At 42.0% G+C, this 22043-nt stretch overlaps 1 protein-coding gene across 1 annotated transcript in view; it reads right to left on the bottom strand.

Moving 5' to 3' along the window:
- Positions 1 to 8634: 8634 nt before the first annotated feature.
- GRB10 (growth factor receptor bound protein 10) overlaps positions 8635 to 22043 on the bottom strand; it is a 201708-nt gene continuing 188299 nt past the window's right edge. Inside the window, exons 12-17 of the mRNA XM_048839260.2 lie at positions 19954 to 20031; positions 18628 to 18744; positions 17718 to 17784; positions 16668 to 16755; positions 13657 to 13750; positions 8635 to 11873 (exon numbers count right to left, since the gene is read on the bottom strand). Coding sequence (XP_048695217.1) covers positions 11727 to 11873; positions 13657 to 13750; positions 16668 to 16755; positions 17718 to 17784; positions 18628 to 18744; positions 19954 to 20031 — 591 coding nt within the window. The 3' untranslated portion in view covers positions 8635 to 11726. The remainder of the gene's footprint in view (positions 11874 to 13656; positions 13751 to 16667; positions 16756 to 17717; positions 17785 to 18627; positions 18745 to 19953; positions 20032 to 22043) is intronic.

Raw genomic sequence — 22043 nt, 5'->3', positions numbered from 1 at the left:
CTCTGGAGCATCCCCACCAGCCCTCCTCCACTCGTGGCCCAGTACAGAGGTACCTCCCTACCCCACGTCTTACCTTTTCCCACCTGAATGAAAAGGAACCACAGTTTTTACCGGGTGATGCTTTACCCTCAGCTTCCAGACACTGGTGAGCAAGCCACAGTTCAGTGTTCCCCAATGAATGAATCCTAGGCTGTTCTCCAGGGACACCGCAAGCATGTTCGTCCTGCTGCCAGCATGCTTCTCCCCCATCACTGCCATTACCACACTCGCCTCAAGGGCCGCTGCTAGAACAATTTACTGTGCAGCTTCACTCAAGGATGGGACTCAAGAAAGGGTCTGGGGCTTCTCATCGCTCAGTAACTTCCACAGCAAACAGGCAGAGAGTTTTTGAGTGAATGACGTGCCGCTGCCCTCAAAACTTCCAACCCTACAAACTCAACTCAGGAGTCCAAGAGTCCAGCTACACTGTTCTGTGGGCCAAATGAGGCCCTCCATTGCACCTGTGCAACCCCATGGTCTCTGCTAGGCTTTGCACAGGTGCAACTGATTGAAACAGAGAAAACAATGCTGTGGCTGCCGGGTGAACAGGAGGAAAAGGGAGGAACGACTGTGTTGAGCACTGTGGTCAGCAGACGGGACTCCAAGCACAGGGGGCAGGTCTGATTTTTCATTTCTCACCCTTTAAACCAGCTGGTCAGGAGAGTGAGCTTTGGCTTGTTGGGAGCAGATTTTCTTTCCCCTGGCAGGATATCCATCAGGCTGTTGTTGCCGGAGGGAACCAGCTTCAGCTCTTTCATAATACGCATTGGATCCCCTTTACAGGCAGCCAGCCTCAGTCATTCACAGGAGAATATTATTCCATTCAAACTCATTCAGAGCCGACATTTTCACTGTACAAGTCTGCTACCCTACATTTCTGCCTCTGAGCATGAGCGCTGCAGCATCAGGCAGACCTCTCTTGGAGGCCTCTCTCATGCCTAGACTCCAGCGCAATGCTCCAACCAGATGAAGAGAAGCATTGTCCTGCCCACACTTGACATCACCATGCTGAAGTCCTTTAGTGGATCTGGGTCTTCCTTCCCAGCTGATTCTCCCCCCTGCCCACCTCTTCCCCTGCCTAGTTGAGATTCTACCCTCCCACCTCCTTCCCCCCCCATCCCCTCCTCTCCTCCCTGTCCTGGCGAGAGTTCAATTGAATGCACTCTTCCTTTCCTTCCCATAGACACCGGCTAGCAATGTTCCATTAACACTAAGCACATGTGGAAGAGAAAGTGGAGTGGCATTTCTTCTGAGCCACACTCCTCTCTAGCTGCTCTTTTCTCCAGGTCAGGACAGAGGTGCAGTTGTTGAGTTGGTCAAACTGTTCATTGTAAATCCTTTCAGACAGATTTCCAGTTTTCTTCCTTCTTTGACCAGCTGTTTTGATAAGACACGGGCTATTTGGTGAAGAATTTGATGATTTTTCCCAACGGTCTTTCAATACATTTACTCATTGTATTTACTACTCGACTAGTTGTAATTGTGAGGTAGTTCGGGGAAGGTTGCACTACCACTGCCTGCATCATATCTGTTACTGTGGCTAAAGAGAGGATTTCCACTTTCCATGGCTGGCTAGGCTAGCACTCAGGAGCACTACGATCACTTAAATAGTCACTTTAGTTCTTCAACTCTTAAATTGGGAAGCGAGTCCTAAGCTTAGTTTTCAAAATTCACAACTGTTCGCCCCGTCATCAAATATGTTAATGATATACACACGCTTTTGCTTTAATCACAATAGCACGGTGATGGGGACTCGGCCTCTGGATGGTCTGTTTTAGGAGTTGGTGCAGCTGATTGCTTAGGCCATTTTGCCTCTTTTTTTGATTTCCTCATCCTCTCCAACACTCATTTCTTTCCCACTCCCTTTCTAATTCTCCTCCATCCCAAATATCCCAAAACTGTGGGTCAGCCCTTCCCTTTTCTTGCCTCTCCCCCGCTGAAGCTCAGCTCATTTCAGGCCAGGAGCCTATAAAACCTGGCCAGCATTTAGCACAAAAAGCTAGCAGCCATCTTGAGCCTACCAACCTGCACTGAACTCAATGGGGGAGCCGTGGCACCACAGAGCCACTGGGGGTTCTTGAAAACTCCCGCATTAAGCAAAACATAGGACCTGAATAAAGAACAAGCTTTGCAAGAGGCCCAGTTAGTCACGCTGATGTCTAATGATGAACTAACCTTTTCCTGTAAAAAGGTCTGTCCGTATGTATGCAAAGTGATGAGTAATAAGGCAGAATTTCTTTTGGCTTAGAGTTTGCACTATGTTTGGCAAACACAATCCTTTATTTTAAAGACTCAGAGGTGACAAATCAAAGCACCTAATGAAAGTCACACTATCCCTCAGGCTACAGTTATGTGATTGTTTTAGTTTCCAAATCCTAATTAAATTATGCTCAAAGTTAAGAAGAGGCGGCATGATATCTGGATTTCAGGAACAACCTAAATTAATACAATGTGGCAGGAAAGTGGTCTTTGTCAGTTGATCCTGTTGCAAAAGTCTAAGACACACTACACAAATAATGTTTGAGACAAAGCAGGATATAAGATGGCCATAAGTATGTCAAATTACAGCATCAGCACAAACTAAATTAGCAGTCAGATGTTCCCCAAACAAGTTCCCAACACTGTGAATAAATAATGAAAGAATCATTGAGAGGGAACACATGCAAGTACACACGAGAATGACTCTGCAGGTTGGTGGTTAGAGCACTCACCTCGAAAGCAAGAGACCAGAATTTGTTCCCCCTGCTCCAATGAATTTTGAAATTTTTTTTAAATTACTTAACATTACACAACAGGAGGAACAGTTTCAACAGGAGAGATGGAGGAAGCCCTACAGCAGAATATCCCCAAATCCCTTCTCTCCCTCTGGTGGAGGGGGGCACTTCTACTGGGCGGGGTCTCCCACCTCCCTGGTAAGTACCAGACTGAGAGTTATGAGGGAGCACCTCCTCCTCCGCCCCTCCACAAGCTTCTTGCAAAAGCAGCATAGGCACCTAACACCAAGAAAGGGTTTGCCGATGAGAATCCCAAGCAGGAGGTGGCCCAGACCTAGGCACCTATCTCTGAGAGAGGGGCTGGGCATACCACAGATCCCTCACCTTGGCATCTCCCATTGGCTAGTTCAGGCAGGGAGTCACCCAGCATGCTGGCTTTTGTGAATCCTATACTGAGGTGCCCACCTCTCCCTCTTCATTGTGTAGGGAGCCTGTGCTCCAAATCCAGGCGTTGTGAATCCCAGTGATTTTCTAGGCACTCACAAGCTAGGTGTGGTTAAGCTTAGCATCATTACACCTACGTTTCTTTGTGAATCTAACCCAATTGGCCGATTTTTGGTAAGTTGTGAACAAGTTTTGTGCTCAAAGCTGAAAGGTGTTAATACTGAGTGTCTGTATTGGTTTCTAATTGAACAGCTGGTAGAGACCATACCTCCTTTAGTAGTAAGGCAGATCTATGTAACAGCATCCAGTCACAGTGTTGAACCATTACAAGTGTGACATTTACCATTCCCAGTGGATAGGGGATCCATTTTCACTTTGTGCTGAGCTGTTGTGTAATGTTAAATGGCTGCTGCATTTCAGTGGTGGATGAAGTTATCTGTATAAGCTGTTTGAAATCTTTTGAGCTAAAGGGAAAAAAGGAAAGCCACCCTAAATAGAAACGCTCCAGACACTTATCAGAGGAAAGTTTTCAATTCAACGTCTGGCAGTAGCTAGGGAAGCAAACAGAACATTAACATGGATAAATAGAATAGGCAAGAACATATGGGAAGAGGCTACTGTACTGCAAGAAGGGCTATCAAGACCACTCCTGGAGTTCTGTTCTTATTACTCCTGGGGGAATGGTGCACCCTGGGGGGGAGCACAGAATTCATACCTTCTGCAGATTTCTTGGCTCCCCCGCAGAAAAATGGGAGAGCCAAGAAATCTGTGGGGAACACACGCCCCTTCCGCTGCAGCCCGGGCGTGTCTGCTGGGAACAGCCGGCAGTAGAGTGCAGATCACCATGGCAGTGCATGCGTGCCTCCATGGACAGAAGTTAAGGGGGTGGGGCTGGGCACCTGCCAGCACACGAACCAGTGAGAGAGACTCAGGGCTCGTCTACACTGGCACTTTACAGCGCTGCAACTTTCTTGCTCGGGGGTGTGAAAAAACACCCCTCTGAGCGCAGCAAGTTTCAGCGCTGTAAAGCTGGTAGCTACGCCCCTCATGGAGGTGTTTTTTTCAGAGCGCTGAGAGAGCCACGGCGTCGCTTTAACGTTGCCAGGGTAGACTACCCCTTACACTGTCCCTCTCCTTGCTGCTGCTGCATCCTGGGCTGGGAGGCGTAGGGCTGCGTGAAGCAGGCTCTGTCTCTGAGGCAGAGCAGAAATGTAACTACTAAACAGGCAGGCTGCTAATATTCCCATTGTTAGTTAACAGTTCCCATTCTTGCATCTGATGAAGTGAGCTGTAGCTCACAAAAGCTAATGCTCAAATAAATTGGTTAGTCCCATAAGTCCTCCTTTTCTTTTTGCGAATACAGACTAACACGGCTCCTACTCTGAAACTTCCCATTCTTAGTCAATTAAGGCTCCTTTATCTTGCCAGAGTGGTGTAAAGGAGCCTTACTGTAAATGACAGTAATGGACTCCTCAGCTAGGACGGTCTATGTCAGTGGTTCTCAAACTTTTGTACTGGTGACCCCTTTCACACAGCAAGCCTTATGAATTAAAAACACTTTTTTATATATTTAATTCCATTATAAATGCTGGAGGCAATGTGGGATTTGGGGTGGAAGCTGACAGCTCGTGACCCCCCCCATGCAATAACCTCGTGACCCCCTGAGGGGTCCCGACCCCCAGTTTGAGAACCCCAAGTCTATGTGCTTTCTCGCTTTTTTTCCAGTGCCAGAGAGTCACAAGGGGGTTAGATTACAGCTCAGGATCTATTTTACTTATCCATTTAAAAAAAACGCAGGACGATTCGCAAAACTGCACGATTTTTTTGTGCGACAGTCTGAGCAATTTAAAGTGACATTCTACTTTACAGAACACCAAACACCAACATAAAAGTAATGTCATTTAAATGAAAATCCAGGATTATACCTGGAACGCCGGCTCTTGGTTATCAAGTATTTGTAATTTAACCTTCATGAGTTTAAAAATGCTGAACAGTTATTGTGATTTTTTTTCTGTACGGTAGTTGAAATAAATTACCAAATAAGTGAAACCGGTGTGATTATATTGCATTATTTTGACAAAAAAAATATGTAGGGCTATTAATCAAGCAATAAAAAAAATGAATTGTGATTAATCCCACGATTAAAAAATTAATCTTGATTAATTGCATGATTAATCGCACTATTAAAAATAAGAGAATACCATTTATTTAAATAGCTTTGATATTTTCTACATTTTCAAATATATTGATTTGGGGGGAGGGATAGCTCAGTGGTTTGAGCATTGGCCTGCTAAACCCGGGGTTGTGAGTTCAATCCTTGAGGGGGCCATTTGGGATCAGGGCAAAAATTGGGGATTGGTCCTGCTCTGAGCAGGGGGTTGGACTAGATGACCTCCTGAGGTCCCTTCCCACCCTGGTATTCTGTGATTCTATGATTTTAATTACAACACAGAATACAAAGTTGACAATGCTCACTTTATATTTATTTTTTTTTACCAATATTTGCACTGTAAAAAACAAAAGGAACAGTATTTTTCAATTCACCCAATACAAGTACTGAAGTGCAATCTCTATCATGAAAGCTGAATTTACAAATGTAGAATTATGTACAAAACTAACTGTGCTCCAAAACAAAACAATATAAAACTTTAGAGCAGGGGTGGGCAAACTTCAGCCTGGGGGCCGGATCCAGCCCACAAGCTGTTTTAAGCTGGCCCACGAGCTCCCGCTGAGGAGCAGGGTCGGGGGCTGCACCACGTGGCTTGGCCCCACTCCGGCGCTCTGGCTGGGGCACAGGGACGAGGTCACACCACGCGGCTCAGACCCGCTCCAGCCGGGACGGGGCTGCACCACATGGCTCCCGGAAGCTGCGGCATGGCCCCACTCTGGCTGCTACGGGTTCCAATGGGAGCTGCAGGGGTGGTGCCTGCAGACGGGGCACTGTGCGGAGCTGCCTGGCCGCATCTCCACGTAGAATCCAGAGAAGGGACATGTCACTTCTTCCGGGATCCACTTGAGGTAAGCGCCACTCAGAGCCTGCACCCCTGAGCCTCTCCCCATGCCCCAGCCCTGATCCTCCACCCACTCTCCAAACCCCTTGATCCCAGCCTGGAGCACCCTCCTGCATCCCAAACCAATCATTCCCAGCCCCACACCAGAGCCTGCACCCCCAACCAGAGCCCTCACCCCCCTCCTGCACCCCAGCCCCAATTTTGTGAGCATTCATGGCCCATCATACAATTTCTATTCCCCAATGTGGCCCTCGGGCCAAAAAGTTTGCCCACTCCTGCTTTAGAGCCTACAAGTCCATTCAGTCCTACTTCTTGTTCAGCCAATCACTCAGACAAACAAGTTTGTTTACATTTGCAGGAGATAATGTTGTTTACAATATCACCTGAAAGTGAGAACAGGCGTTCTCATGGCATTGTTGTAGCCAGCATCACAAGATATTTATGTGCCAGATGCACTAAAGATTCATATGTCCCTTCATACTTCAGAGGACATGCGTCCATGCTGATGATGGGTTCTGCTTGATAATGATCCAAAGCAGCATGGACCGACACATGTTCATTTTCATCATCTGAGTCAGATGCCACCAGCAGAAGGTTGATTTTCTTTTTTGGTGGTTCGGGTTCTGTAGTTTCCGCATTGGAGTGTTGCTCTTTTAAGACTTCTGAAAGCACGCTCTACACCTGGTTCCTCTCAGATTTTGGATGGCACTTCAGACTCTTAAATCTTGGGTCGAGTGCTGTAGCTATTTTTAGAAATCTCACATTGGTACCTTCTTTGCGTTTTGTCAAATCTGCAGTAAAAGTGTTCTTAAAACGAACAACATGTGCTGGGTCATCATCCAAGACTACTATAACATGAAATATATGGTAGAATGCAGGTAATAACAGTAGGAGACATACAACTCTCCCCCAAAGAGTTCACCTACAAATTAATTAACGCATTATTTTTTTAAATAAGCATCATCAGCCTGGAAGCATATCCTCTGGAATGGTGGCCGACACATGAAGGGACATACGAATGTTTAGCATAACTGGCATGTAAATACCTTGCAATGCTGGCTAAAAAAGGGCCATACGAATGCCTGTTCTCACTTTCAGGTGATGTTGTAAATAAGAAGCGGGCAGCATTATCTCCTGTAAATGTAAACAAACTTGTTTGTCTTAACGAGTGGCTGAACAAGAAGTGGGACTGAGTGGACTTGTAGGCTCTAAAGTTTTACACTGTTTTGTTTTTGAGTGCAGTTATGTAACCAAAAAAAATTCTACATTTGTAAGCTACACTTTCGCCATCAAGAGATTGCACTACAGTACTTGTATGAGGTCAATTGAAAAATACAATTACTTTTGTTTGCCATTTTTACAGTGCAAATATTTGCAATAAAAAACAATACTATAAAGTGAACACTCTCTACCTTGTATACTGTGTTGTAATTGAAATAAATATATTTGAAAATGTAGAAAAAACATCCAAAACTATTTAATACATTTCAATTAGTATTCTATTGTTTAACAGTGTGATTAAAACTGCGAATAATTTTTTAAAATTGTGATTTTTTTTGAGTTAATTTCATGAGTTAACTGCGATTAATCAACAGCCCTAAAAATATGCAGCATTTTGCATTTATCGGCAAATTCCCCCCAGGAGTAAATTATGGACATATTATGGTCAGTGGCATTGGAACAATTTGTGTAGTGGGGGTGCTGAGAACCACTGAAGAAAACTGTAAACCCTGTATATGATGGAAACCTCTCAAGCCAGGAGGTGCTACCGCACTCCCAGCACCCCTAGTTCCAGCACCCCTGATTATGGTGATAGTAGATAGTCAAATATTCTACTACGAATAACAAGGTGTTCTAGCTCAGGGGCTATCTATGTGGAGAGGAACAGAAAATTGAGTTTATGATTAACGGGAAAAAGATTAAGCTGTTTTATAATTGAGATGTATAAAACAAATATCATGTAGAAGAGGGCACCATAAAACTGTCTGAGAGGATAATATGTTTATTAACAAAATAACGCAATTACTGAAGAAAGGACCAGCAATTTAGGGGATTGTCAAAACCTTTAAGTGATTAGCAGGGGACAAGCCAGAGAAGATGAATGAACCTGAACAAGACACATTACCTCGCAATCAAAATTGTAATAAAGAGTTGGATTTAAATTACCCCGAGATGCCTGCTGTATTTGTGAAAGGAAGATACAGTGAGGTTAGTTTAAACTGATTGCTATCCAATGTGGAAACTCTATGGCAAACTGTCCTATCAGTAATCTTTAGGCCCAAAAGCCAGTAGCAAAATGTCTTGTAGGATTCCATTTTCCTTTGAGTATTCTTAAAGATATCTTTAACACACAGGAATCCAACCAAAATAATTTAGATTCAAGTTAACAGACTGTAGCCACAAAAAAAGGACATTAATTCCAGATATAAAATGAATAGCACTGTATTAATGTTTATTTCTAATTACAAGAAACAGAATATCAGTCCCTTATTTGTACAAAAATACCTGAAAGATTACAATTATGTTCACAAGCCAAAAAGCTATTTACAGTATGAAGCAAAGCATATTGAATAAAGGTTTTGTCTCTTAAGTTAATACCTTTTGCATTCCCTGAAAACTCAACTTTATTCCATTTTACAGTCACTAAAATCTTGCATTGTGACAATATAATTTACAATAAGCAAGTCTCGACACTGGAAAGGTGCATTGATTGGTCAGACTGTCAGGTATTTAGTGCAGAAAAGATAAGACAAAACATCTAAACTGAGGCACGTGTTTCTTCAAGAGTAATTAACAAATAAAATGTTTCTGTACTTTAACACCTATTGTAACATAACTTAACTAGTAACTTTATTACCAAAATGGTTTGGCATTTTCCTTCTCGACATATTCAAGATCGCTACATGAAGTATTTATTTAGAAAATAAAAATCACAGGCAAAAAGATAAAAATTCAACAGGCTCCAAAACAACCCTGAGCATCCCCTTTACATTCATGTCATTTAAATACAAAAATAAGAGTCAAATGTCCTTCAGTCCTTGGTATTCTAAGCTGGCAGCCAGCTGAATTGGCTGGAAAAGTTTAAGGTGGTATTGACTATTTTCCAGCAGAAAGAATTAAAAAACAAAACAAAACAAAAACACAACAGTGATCTGCTCAAGTAAGATTGCTGCCACTTGGAAAGTGGTCACTTTCTCAAAACAGTTCACGTTAGCTGGGAAAGGTACAAAATACTAAGTCAACCATCTACATACAAAATCATGATTCATAGTCAAACTTTCATTCTCAAAATTTAAATAAAATGCAAGTTTTATAAATATGAAACACTGCAAATGCTAACTGCCTATTGGAAAAATGATGAGACTAAACTATGGAAACAGAAAAAAAACCTTAAAAACTACAGCATAAATGGTCTTACTGAAATTGGTGAATATAAGAATGTAATCAATACAATTTTTTTTCCACTTAAGAGGGGCCAAATAGAAGCATGCAGAGTGAAGTCTGAGACGTAAGTTAGCTTAATTTCAAGGTTTTAAAATACATTTTAACCGACTAAAAAGCAGGAACACTCAATTCAGTATGTACATTTAAAAAAAACAAAAGTTTTCACTACAAACTAAATCAAGTTTCTTCATTTTTTATATGTAGACATTACATGGAAAAAATACTAGAATGTGTTCTGTAAACTAAAATACAGTGTTTCTATACCATTGACTTAGTTACAGCTGATATGGATGACTCAGGCAGGTTATAGTTTTTGTCTTAAACTATTCTCAACATTACATGAAGACCTAAAGGTACAGAATTGTTCTTCCTTCTTTATCCTTTCAGGTGGCTAGGATTCAGCAAACCCAGTGACAAGTATTTATTAGGACGAGATCATCATAGACTAGCTGGTATGAATCGTTTACTGTCTTAAGAGAAAACAGTTCTGCTCACCACAGTATTCTGAAAGTTCCCAGGGTGAAACATTTCTTGCTATGTATAAACTGTGTGCAGTATTTGAAAATAAAGTGAATTCAATAGTACCTCCTGTACCTCCTGACGATCTTGCTAAAAGAGGGACAGTGATGTATGCAGCATGGCAGTCCAATGAGAACATTCAACTTGTACTTACCTAGTTTCAATACTGGTTTATCAACAGAAGGGAAAGTGTTATTGTGTAAACATTACATAATTGATTTAAATATTAACAATAAAGTAGCTCTGATGATGAATCAGCACTAAGGCAGGATATATACTAGTTGACAATAGATACTGGTATACATTATTGTGTCTGTCACAAATACCAGTTGTTGAATGGACGTTGCCAGCAGTAAATTAAAAAAATGCCAGTCATAGTTAAATGAATTTCCAAGCCCAGTTTGCACGTTTCTCATCATGTAAACTTTCATGACCCTACCAAAAGCAAAAGGGGTACAAGTTCTTTTAAAATCCTATACCCTAAAAGAGCTTTGCTACATATCATTGTTACTGTAGGTATACTATCTCGAAAGACAGCCCTTTGAAACAGTCTGAAAATTCAAGGAGATATAAAGCTAAAAACACTGATCTTTTGTCATAATAAGTAGACTATCAGTGTAAGTACTTTTCCCACACAAAAGCAGCTGGTTCCAAATACAAGTGTGGTCATACAATTCATTTAGGAATAGTAAATTTCCTCAACAAAATCAACAGGCTGAAAAACCCAAACCACCACCATCAGTAAGTAAAAAAGGTTCAAACATTTGTGCATAGAATCTGACTAATACAATCTTTGCATGACTGGGTACCACTAATATGTCACAAACATACTACAGCCATTATACTAAAAGTTAACAGTTTTAAGAATACATATGGTGGTATGTTCTTTTAGAATTGTATTCATACTGCTTCTTCAAAGAGGAGAGAACCTCAGGTATCCAGAGATGTTTTGTGACACACACACACACACACACTTTTCTGGGTTTTCTTCTAGATCCTTTTAGGCTGAAGCATTTCATACATCTTAGGGTTTAGATTAATACCCAACTCTTGCATGAATTTAAAAACCACATCAGCTCCTAATATAGGCTGCATACAATATCCGAAACAAGTAGGAGTGCAAAAAAAAAAAAAAAAAAAAAAAAAGTGATCAATACAAAAAGTCAACACACTAGTTTTAATTGTCAAGATTATCCCAGGGCAAGAGTTCTTTTCAAAGATTTATCTTCATCACTTGTTTCTGTTGAGTGGCCCAGCCAAGATAGATTCCAGTTTTGTTTCAAGATTTGATGATGATTTTACCTACCCTCCCCCCAAATTTTTGGGATGCTAGGACACTCAGCAGCACTCACTCTTAGGTGTTGGACAAACCAGTAAATCTTGGTCTGTTGGCACCAGTTGAATCCATCCCTTTCAGAGTCCCAAGGTGCATAATATTTTTAAACCAGCTTACACGTCTGCCAATTCCCCCAGTGTCAACATTCTCTTACAATTGTTCTTCTAGCAAATCCAGTCTTCCAGCAAATCCAGTCTTCAGTGAGTGTCAGATGGTAGGTCATAAGGCCACGCGAATGCAGTGGTGTTTGAGTTTGTAGGGCAAGACTCCTTTGTTTAGTTGGTAGAATTCAACAAGCTGAATTAGGTCAGAGAATTTGGTATTCCCATCATCGAGGCTGAAAAATATCTGTCCATCATCCTCACACTAGGGAAATAAGAAGTCCTTTCCAAATTAGGCAGCACATTAGAATACCCAAGTATGACAATAAGTTAAGATTCTAGGTACGATCTCATGTAAGAAAAAATAAGCACAAATTACAGCTTGTCATTTAGGAGCCTGTGATGCACAAAACCCCTTATCCACTTTGGTTAAGTTAAAAACTTAATAGGTCTCAAAACAGAAATATTGTTCTTAAAGTCACTGTCACTATACCAGTCTCATCTAAGGTAATTTGGCTGCATAGCCTGAAGCGTTCTTGGAGATTCATAAGTACCAGGTTCCTTCTTACCCTGCACAAACAGCTCCAGTAAGAGTCCTAACCAGCTTAAAAGTATTGATGTAGGGCTTTTATTTATTTTTTTCACTCACTGGAGAGGTGTGGAATTGTAACCAAGTGACTGCAGAGACAAACAGTCACAGAGTTTCCTGGCACTTTCCACCACCTTAGAGTACGTCTACACTTGTCAAGATGTAAATTACTCCTCCAGTTCAGAAACATACCTGCACTAGATCTGAACTAGAGAGCTAAAAACAGACAAAAAGCCATGGCAGCGTGAGGAGCTTGCATCCCAAGTATGCACCAATGGTCTTTCATTGGCACATACTCAGAGTGGCTTGCCCCACCAACTGCTCATGTCACCGTGAGTACATATTCAGGTACATACTCACGGCAGCTAGTTCCTCCCTTCTCCCCGGCAGCTACGCGTTTACTGTTAGCACACTAGTTTGATCAGAAATAGTGCAAGTATGTCTCCTCGAGCTGGAAATTACACCTCCAGTTCATGACTCCAGCTGGGAAACGTCTCTTAAAAGCATGTATTTTGCTGTATTAAACCAGTCGTTCCAGAAGAACCCCAGATACCAGGAAAAAAGTACAGCATTTCCATCAGTGACTCAAACTGTTAATGGGCTTTTGGTGCCTCAGTTTTTGAGTGCTCAAACAAACTACTAATGGTCCAAATGCCACAGGTGCTAAGCACCCTCAACTCCATTGAAAGAAACGCACCTTAATCCCAGCTAGAAAAGTTCTTATGAGAGTGAATGGCCAGGGGACTTGAAAGGTGTGATAAATTCTCTACAGGTTTTCAGTCAACTCTCCACCTCTCCATTAAGTAAAACACAAAAGCCCTACTCAAATAATTGTTAGCTGATTAGTGTATTTGGGAGACAGAAGAATGCTAGGGTCCTGTGAGTTAAGAGAGACTTGATACTCATTTGGTCTAAACCTTTTAGGCTCATTGTGTAGATATACTAGTCCCATTCAAGGGTTTGGAATGTCTTTTGGCTAGAGGGCATTTATACTTTCAGAAACTTCAGTTTTAACTTACAAATTCAGGCCCCTAATTCCTCAGGTAACCATAAAAGTAACTGCAAAAAAACAAAAACAAACAAAAAACCCTTTCCACAAACATTCTAGTATTAGCCTTCTTGCCACCAAAGAGTGCAATGGAGATAAAGGTAGCCAATTCCTGTGGTTTTAATCAGCTATAGAGATCATAGTTCTTTGCATCAGTTCTACACCTTGATTCTGATGTTTATGCTAGCAGTCAAAGCAATGATCAAGAGGACATTTTTAGACAGACTGAAAAATGCCAAAAAAGAGTTCTGCTTCTCAACACTGTCATATTATATTTATTGTTATATTTTTATTGCATATGTTATATTTTATTGCACTAGTAATTTATGTCCATAAATAGTTCATTATGCACAAAGACAAAGGTTTTATGAAGAACGAATAGAATGAGAAAACTTTTTGGTCAACACTTACCGGTAAAATTTGAAAATGCTTGATTTTTTGATGATGACACAGTGTAAGCACAAATGCCTTTGGATTACTCTGGCTGTCCCGGAGGAGAAACAGCCTAGGAAAGACCATTTTCTTTTAGTACAAACTTGAACAGCATGACTCATTTGCTCTAAAATCAGATCTTTTGTCATTTTGTACTCTCTTTCTCCTCCTCCTTCAGTGGTGTAAAAGGGCAATTTCTTACATGGTAATTTGCTCTTTTTGAGTTCTATTCCAACCCAGGTTCATGCAATGCTAGCAACAAGCAGAGACAGGGAGAAAGAAATGTGATTATCTTACTTCACCTACATACTCTATCGGGTTTGCTGGCTCTGTAATTGTAATTCCATTGCCAGAAACTAAGCTCATGAAGAAAATATTCTTGTTTGGGCTCCTATAGGATGATTTGGAGACAAAAAGAGAAAGAAATTACCTCTCTTCTCCAGTATCCTATGCTAGCCAAGACAAATGGCACTGTGATAGCAGTAGCTTTTAGATGAACTGGTGTAATTACTCAGAAACAATGCAAGAACTCTCCTAACTGTGACTACACATGAGGCAGCTCCCAGGCTACAAAGAGCTTGAGAACATATGCAAACACTCATAAGAGTATTTTTTCTCAGCAAAATTAGCTGAACATGTCCTCTGGGAGGCAGGGGTGGCTGCAAAGGTTTACACTTACAGTGCATTAGTGTACTTCATTGATGTAATTTCTAATGTGACCCCCGTTTCTTTCATGTGACCTTCAAATTAGGTAGTCAGCCAACCCAGCCAAACAGTGAATTGTGTACTTGGAGGAGAAAAGAGGTCCAAAACTTTAGGCATCCATTCCAAGAATTCTCCTTCACTCAGCATTCCCCAAAAAGTAGACAAAAGAAAAACTTCTTCATACAAAAGGAAATGAGAGTACACCTTAGGTAATACACTCGAAATGTGCCAGCCACCACTCAGCTTGTGAGAAAGTCAAGTGTATTTCTGGGGCAGGCCTTCTAACTAACCAGTATGCCAGGAGCAATATTTTCCAGGGTTGAGTTTCAAGAACTGTCTAGAGTTCCAGGGACAAAAAGAACACTAGCTAGCTTCTTATGACTGCTGAAATAAACTTCAGCATCACACATCTGCACTGCAGTGATCACTGTCCCATCTGTTCATTGCATTTCTTCAGGCAAGGAAGTTATGCCACTGCTGAAAAACACTCATCCTGTCAGAGTACTCCTCTCTCCTCATATTATGATTGTATCTGTAGAGCTGAGAGTCAATAATACATCTACAACAGAACCTCTGTACAGCCCTGTTGCATCAAGAAGAGATGATCAAGTGCCAGAAACATCAGTTGAGCGTACTTTTGACTTTCTAGGACATATTTGAGCTATATGAAAGACCTTCATCTCTTTCCTTATGATAACACCATATAGTGCTTTGGTCAAGAATGTGACTAGCAGGGAAGCATTACATGTAATGTAGAGCCCAAGGTATCTGGGCAATATGGCGCCCTGGGGAATTGAGCCACCATTAGCTGCCCCACCACAAATGAATCCTAACCTAACTTCCACGGTGAGTAGACTCTCTATAACAGAAGGCTCCAGGGTGGAGCCAGAAATAAGGGGCTCAGGGTGCAGAAAGGGGCTCCTGGTTGGGGCTGACGGTTTGGAGTGTGCTCAGGGCTGGGGCAAGGAGTTGGGTTGTAGGAGAAGGCTTATGGCTGGGGCAAGGAGTTGGGGTGTAGGAGGGGGCTTATGGCTGAGACAGGGAGTTCAGGGTGAGGGTGCAGGCTCTGGGAGGGAGTTAGGGTGTAGGAGGGGATTCCGACCTTGGGCAGTGGGTTCGGGATGGGTGTGTGGTCTCTGGGAGTGGGTTGAGGTACAGCAGGGGGCTCAGGGCTGGGGTGCAGGAGAGGGTGAGGGCTCCGGCTGGGCGCTGCTTACTCAGGCGGCTCCCAGGCTGCAGTGCAGAGGGGCTAAGGCAGGCTCCCCACCTGCCCTGGCCCCGCACCGCTCCCGGAAGTGGCCATGATGTGGCCAGGTGGCTCTGCATGGTGTGTGCTGCCAGCGGTGCGTCTGCAGACGTCACCCCCGCAGCTCCCACTGGCCATGGTTCCTGGCCAATGGGAGCTGCAGGGGCGGCGCCTGCAGGTGGGGTAAGCGCACATGGACTCAGAGCTTTCCTGATCGCCCCTGCGCTTAGCCAGGGCTGCAGAGACAGCCAACTGACTGGCCTGGCACCCTAGCTTCCCCTCGCAGCGGGGCGAGCCCACACTCATGGCTCCAGCCCCATGCGGGGCTCCAAGGCTCAGGGCTTGTGGCCTGCGGGGTGGAGACTTGCCGTGGGCCGGCTGAAATTAAGCAAGGGGGTGGATCTGGCCTGCGGGCCAGAGGTTCCCCACCCCTGCTCTAGAGAATGAAAGAGGCTAAGATTTTATGGGACTTGACAATTGTCACAGACCAAACGGTGCAGGCAAACACACCAGGCATAGTTGTTGTGGAAAGGACAACCAACAAAACTTTGTTAACTGATGTTGCCATACCAGCAGACAGAACACAGAAAAGGAACATGAACAGAAGATGGCGAAGCATGAAGAACTTTGCCACGAAGTGGAATGATTATGAAAAACTAGTATGCTGTCAATTCCAGTGATCACTGGAGCACTTGGAGTGACCCCCTGAAGGTATGAATGAGCAGCTCAAGGACACGTTACAGGCACAAGACATCACGGTAAGTGACCTCCAAAAGACAGCATTCTTAGGCACAGAGAATTTTAAGGAAAGTCAAGGGAGAATAAGTACTTTTGAGCACTTACAATGCTGGAGTACTGCAGAGGGTTTAACCAAACCTACGGTCTTAGTTCAGGATTCACTGGTGGCTCATGGGGTTAAATTTTAGATGGTTGCTTTCTCCTTTTTATGCATCAAAATCTTGTACATTGTGAAGGCTAATTTGTTTTTTTTTTTTTTAAGAAATCTCTATGATACTGAGGGATAATAATGAATACTTACCCATCCACAAGCCCTTGCTGTTTAATAATCCTGTGGGACTCTTCCCTAGAGATCCTGCCATGAAACCAGTGCTGTGTCCTATGGATAACTGAGCAGGGTAGGGGAGAGAAGGGAGAAATAGTTAATCACATTAAGATGTATAAGTAGTATTTCTATCTAGAAAATCATGTATCAAAACTTTTAAAAGAAATGCATATATTGTTGAAGATATTGAAGTTTGTTAAAGCCTGAAATCTCTTCAAAGATTCCAGTAAAGCCTGAGGAGTCCAATAACAGACCTGAGATACCATTTGCATGTGCTTTAAATCAAGGCATTTTACTGTTTATAGATACAACATATGCAATTTTGTTATAGCACCGAGTTCCACAAATTCCTGAAAAAAATTCTCCCTGGAGGACAAAAACTTCTTGATAGATCACATTCAGGTTGAGACCAGGCAAGGAAAGTTTAAGGAAAACCCCTTCAGCCATGAAAAACACCTTCCTTTCATCCTTCCAAATTAGAGGATACCCCAAATTTAAAAGTGCCTGGACAAAGATACCTAGTCCTCTATATGGGACTTAGGAATATATTTTAAAATGTATTCCTAACTGAAGAGTTATTCCGTACTAGACAAGAGGGCATCTGCTAAGGTTTTAGCATTCTAATGTTTGAACAATAGCAACAAAGATGAAAACTCCCCTCACCCTGCACCCTCACTTGCATGAAAGAAATAAACTTTAAATCTTATATAGAGCCAACATTAAGGAGTATGAATTTCCCCTTTAAAAACCCAAGGAGATTAAATGCAAGACACTAGTGCACCATTAAGATTACAATTTTAACAAGACATTCAACTTAAAAATGTTTACAATTGCTGGCTTTTACATTGCATAAAATTTTTTAGTTATCCTGACATTAGCGATAGAACAGAATTTCACCTTAATTTAAAACTTTTAGGGTGTCTGAAATCAGGATCTGATTTTCACAGCTTTGGGCTCCATTTCTACATTAAACATTCATTTGCTTTGTCCCAAAGAGGTCTCTCCTACTACATAATACAAATTTACCTGTGGTCAGTGTGGAAGGATGGAGTGGACTTTGGCTACCTAAGATGTTCATTCTTGTGCTGCGTTTCTGCAGAAGAAATTAGTTAGCATTAAATCCAGTCTGGAACTTGACTTGAGAGAATCAGAACACATGCAGTACAGATTTAATATACAAGAAACTGGGGCAGGGAAGTTTAATGCAATGAAGAGAAAGAGAAATGCAGCTTTGAGAGGAGGGGGGGCTAGTCTACAAGCAGAGGCCCACTTCTGTTGACTTAAAATAGAAGCTGGGTCTGAATTAATAAAAGCTCAACATGTAAAAAGGAAAAAAAAAGACCTATCACATATGCTTCTGCCCAGTCAACACACTATGTACTCAATGGAGCAAGATGAGTTTGTCTCCCATACAGCAAGCACCTGACAGTGCTTCAGGTAATAACTTCTATTCTCTAGCAGATGAGTGTGTGGGAAAACTTGTACTGCAGCTGTCTGTCCGCATGACACTATAAACAAGTTACATCAGTTTTCATTCCAAGAGGTGCTGCCTCTTGTATATTCTGCAGTTAAACTTACTGGGAGCAAGCCATTAGTCACAGCCCCAGCCTCTTCCATGTGGGGAAGCATTTAATTTGACATATTCCTCCTCAGAGACTGGCTTTGCAAACTGGCAGTAAAGTTCTGGTGGGTCTGCTTTCCCCCTCAACCTTCCTCTGGACACTAGGGGGACAGAGAAGCAGTGGTAGAAGGTTGTTGTGAATGTGACAGTTACACTCAAGATGGAAATTGACTCTTTCATATCTGCATGCTTGCAGCGTGAATGTTTCAGGTCCGTGCTAAGCTATACTGTGACCATCACTGCATTAGCTTCATAGCGCACTGTGTGTTCCAGATCTCAATGGGCACTTGTTAAATACGAAGAGAAGATCATTACCCTCCAAGCATGACCTTCTTCCAAAGCGGCACTCTGTGCTTCTGCAGGATTTTCAATAACTCTTCCTATTTGTCCCGAAAAATCCATGGCTACTAGTGAGTTTTCAGATACACTTCTCTGAAAAGGAATTTTCACTTGTTTCAAAACCCAGGCAAGTGACAATTTAAGAAAACAGCTTTGCTTCCAGATCTTTTGCTGATTTCAAGAGTATTCTTTTGCAGTTAATGGTATAGAAAATACCAGTCACTTTAAATCCCTGATTCTTTGAAATTCACAGTGCTATCATCAAACGGAATTTGTTTTAATGTTATCCCAAAGAAGGCTGGGTGCCAAAACTCCCCATCCTTTCCCCCTCCCGCCCCCAACCCCCCCCCCCCGCCCCATGCTCTAGCTCCTTTCATAGTACGCTAACTCCACGGCTCCCTCCAGGCAGATGAGGTGCCGCCCTTCTTACAGCTAGAAGGAGGGATCGGACTTTGGACTGTAACTCTAATACTTTCTGTAGCACAGCACTGTCACCAAGCTGCCCCAGGAAGTACACATGATCAAAGAACTGGATATGTTCCAACTGTTTCAAATTAAAACAAAACAAAACAGGCATGGCACAAAGCAGTGAAAATACAAAAAACTCTTTCCTCTTTCGCAGTTACTTGGACTTGTGGGGAATTCACTAGTACAGAAGAGAGGCATGTATAAAACATGAACCCTAAAATACAGCTATCAAAAAGAGGGAAAACTGAGCAGGCACTTTCTCACGTCCCCCTGTCTACCTTGCGGAATGAAGAAAAACTGCACCCGGACAAGTCTCCTAATAACCAGTCGCATTCGTGCAACTGCAGTTAGGAATAAGCAGAAACCCAATTTGCTTTGCGCGCGGAGGGGGGGGGGGGAACTCCCAATGGATTTTGAAGTGTTTGGAGATTGAGCATCATTATTGATGGGGACATTTACCTTCTGCACAAGCAAACGTAATTGAAGTTTATACTTATGGACTTTGACAGCTGAAGCTTATTTCCATTTAAGTCCATTTCTATGCACGCAGGAGCAGACCTTAAAATTTACAGGACCATCTTTTGGGGATTGTTGTGGATAGCTCATTGGCGGCTTCTGCTCAGTGCACAGCAGCAGTTAAAACAAATAGGGATGCTTGGGTGTATTAATAAAAGAGCAGAGTCTCATCTGGGGAGACAGGATTTCATAAACATCATTGAACAGTGCAAAGCCTTCTTGTTCAGAGAAGTATGAATTATCAGGTAAGCCATTGCAAAATGGTTACAAAAGGATGGAGGACCAGCAATATATTTAAAAATAATTGTCAGGACTTACAACTGGAGTGGAGAAGGGGGGAAGCATGGTTTTTCTCTGCTGGGGAATCCTGTAGTTCTGGTACAGTAGCATTCCATACTGGAGATGGAGATGGAAGGAAAAGAAACATTCAACTGAATCTCTTTACAGCAACTATGGTAATGACACTTACACTGGAGAGGATACTGCATGCTTAGTTTGGTATTAGATATAGTCCTCGGGCAAACTGGATTACGTAATAATGAGCCCGGGGCAGGTGAGGCAGCCAAACGTGCATGGTAAGTTTATCACAAGGATAACACCTCCACATATATAAACTAAATACCCATGAACAGCTTGATCCACGCACCCAAGTAAGACTCATACATATGCCCAGGCAGATCATCTCTGCTTAGCAACTCCTGTTCATCAGCCACCACTTCAGAATGTCTCGACATCTCCCGCTACAGTGTTATCCATCCTTTAAAGAGAAGCCCACTTGGACAGTCAGTTTTTGCTGATCCCTTGGATTCCCCAGTCAAAGCAGATTTTGCTTTATTTTAGGCAGAGAACACAGTGATGCCTATAAAGTTTGTACAAATGTTTCAATTCTAAAAAGATCACTTTCAGCTACTTAAAACTTTTGAGGGTGAAAGTTGGCAGATTCATCACTCGGAGCAAATTATTTTTTTTAACAGTTGAATGAAACTGATTAATTGATTCAGTTATCTGAAAAGAGAGAACACACACTTTCATCTCCCCCTTTCCCCTTTTTTAATAGTGGGACTTAAAAACAATAGCTCGAACCCTTCAGTGGTTGGTGTTAAGAGATTAAAAAATTGGCAGGGAGATATACCATAGGCTCATATGTGGCTTTCAGTGGTCTTGCTATGATTTGTCTAACTTACAGGGTTTTTTAGAGCATACTTAGTGCTTGAACGTATGTAATTAGTTCTCTTAAGAGGCTGCAAATGTTCTGCTGGCTTTGTGCCTAGAAAGCTCCAGACTGCACAGGGGGTATGATGCAATTTTATGTGTGGAATGAGTGAGGCTGAGCTGGACTGGAAGTAATGCCTCCGATAAGTGAAGGTCTCACAGCATTGAGAGGCAGAGGAACTGGCAGTAGTATTCTTCTACCTCCTCCTACCAAAATATCCTTTAAAGAGCACAGAAAATAATAAAGTAGATCGTATACATTTGGACTCTTTTGGGTATAAACATACTGATTTTAAGCTTTCCAGTTCAGTTTTGAATTTAACGTTAGTGTTTCTGTATCTAAATTTGTATATAATTTATTATAATTATTTCAACAGGAAGTAACAGTGGCACTGTACTTCAATCTCACGTACAAAAATGAGATCTGGAACTATAACTATGTTACTCATCATTCATGACAAAGTTTACACTCATGTGCAGCTTTGAATGTAGAAAAAATATGAGACTATAATACATGTTCTTATTTGAGAATCAGTATTTGACCATGGCTTCCACATGGCTTTTAATCTTAAATAATGGCTTCAATTTATTGCATGCCTGGACAGTTAGCTGATCAAAATTCAGTAAAAAGTAACTGGAGACAGAACTATGCTAGTGGACATTGAAGAAACACTTGCAGCTCACAAGCCTCAGTCTGAGAATCACTGGTGTAGAGGTAGCATTTAATGGGTCTTCTGTGGCTCTTTTGCAGCTCAAAATATTAAAACAGTGCTATTTAGTCACTTGAGGTCTGGGTATCACTGTTCTGCACAAATCAGATACACATTTTGTATTCAGGTACAGTCCAGGATACAAGAAACAACATGCATATCCTGGAGTACATTTATCTAGTACAGCCTGTTTTGTATTCACTTACAAATGGGAAAAGGATTTTCTGTACTGTAATTTACAGAGAATTGTTCTTAAAGATTAACGGGTTAGATAATTTGGAGAGCATTCAAATCAATGAGTTCTGATTTGGAAAATAAGAGCTTAATGCACAGAGAATGGACTGAAAAGCTGAAGTTCCATATGTGCGTGTGTGATAGAGGAACTTCACTACTGATGCAAAAGGAACTTTGATAAAATTATTATAAATTTACTCTTCTAATGTTAGGTCATTACAAACTTGCCTGTACCTTTACTGAGTATTAGGA

This window comes from Caretta caretta, chromosome 2, assembly GCF_965140235.1.
Source record: "Caretta caretta isolate rCarCar2 chromosome 2, rCarCar1.hap1, whole genome shotgun sequence".
Taxonomy (NCBI): domain Eukaryota; kingdom Metazoa; phylum Chordata; order Testudines; family Cheloniidae; genus Caretta; species Caretta caretta.
The sequence above is the reverse complement of the archived record's forward strand: the minus strand, read 5'-3'. Positions and strand labels throughout refer to the sequence as shown.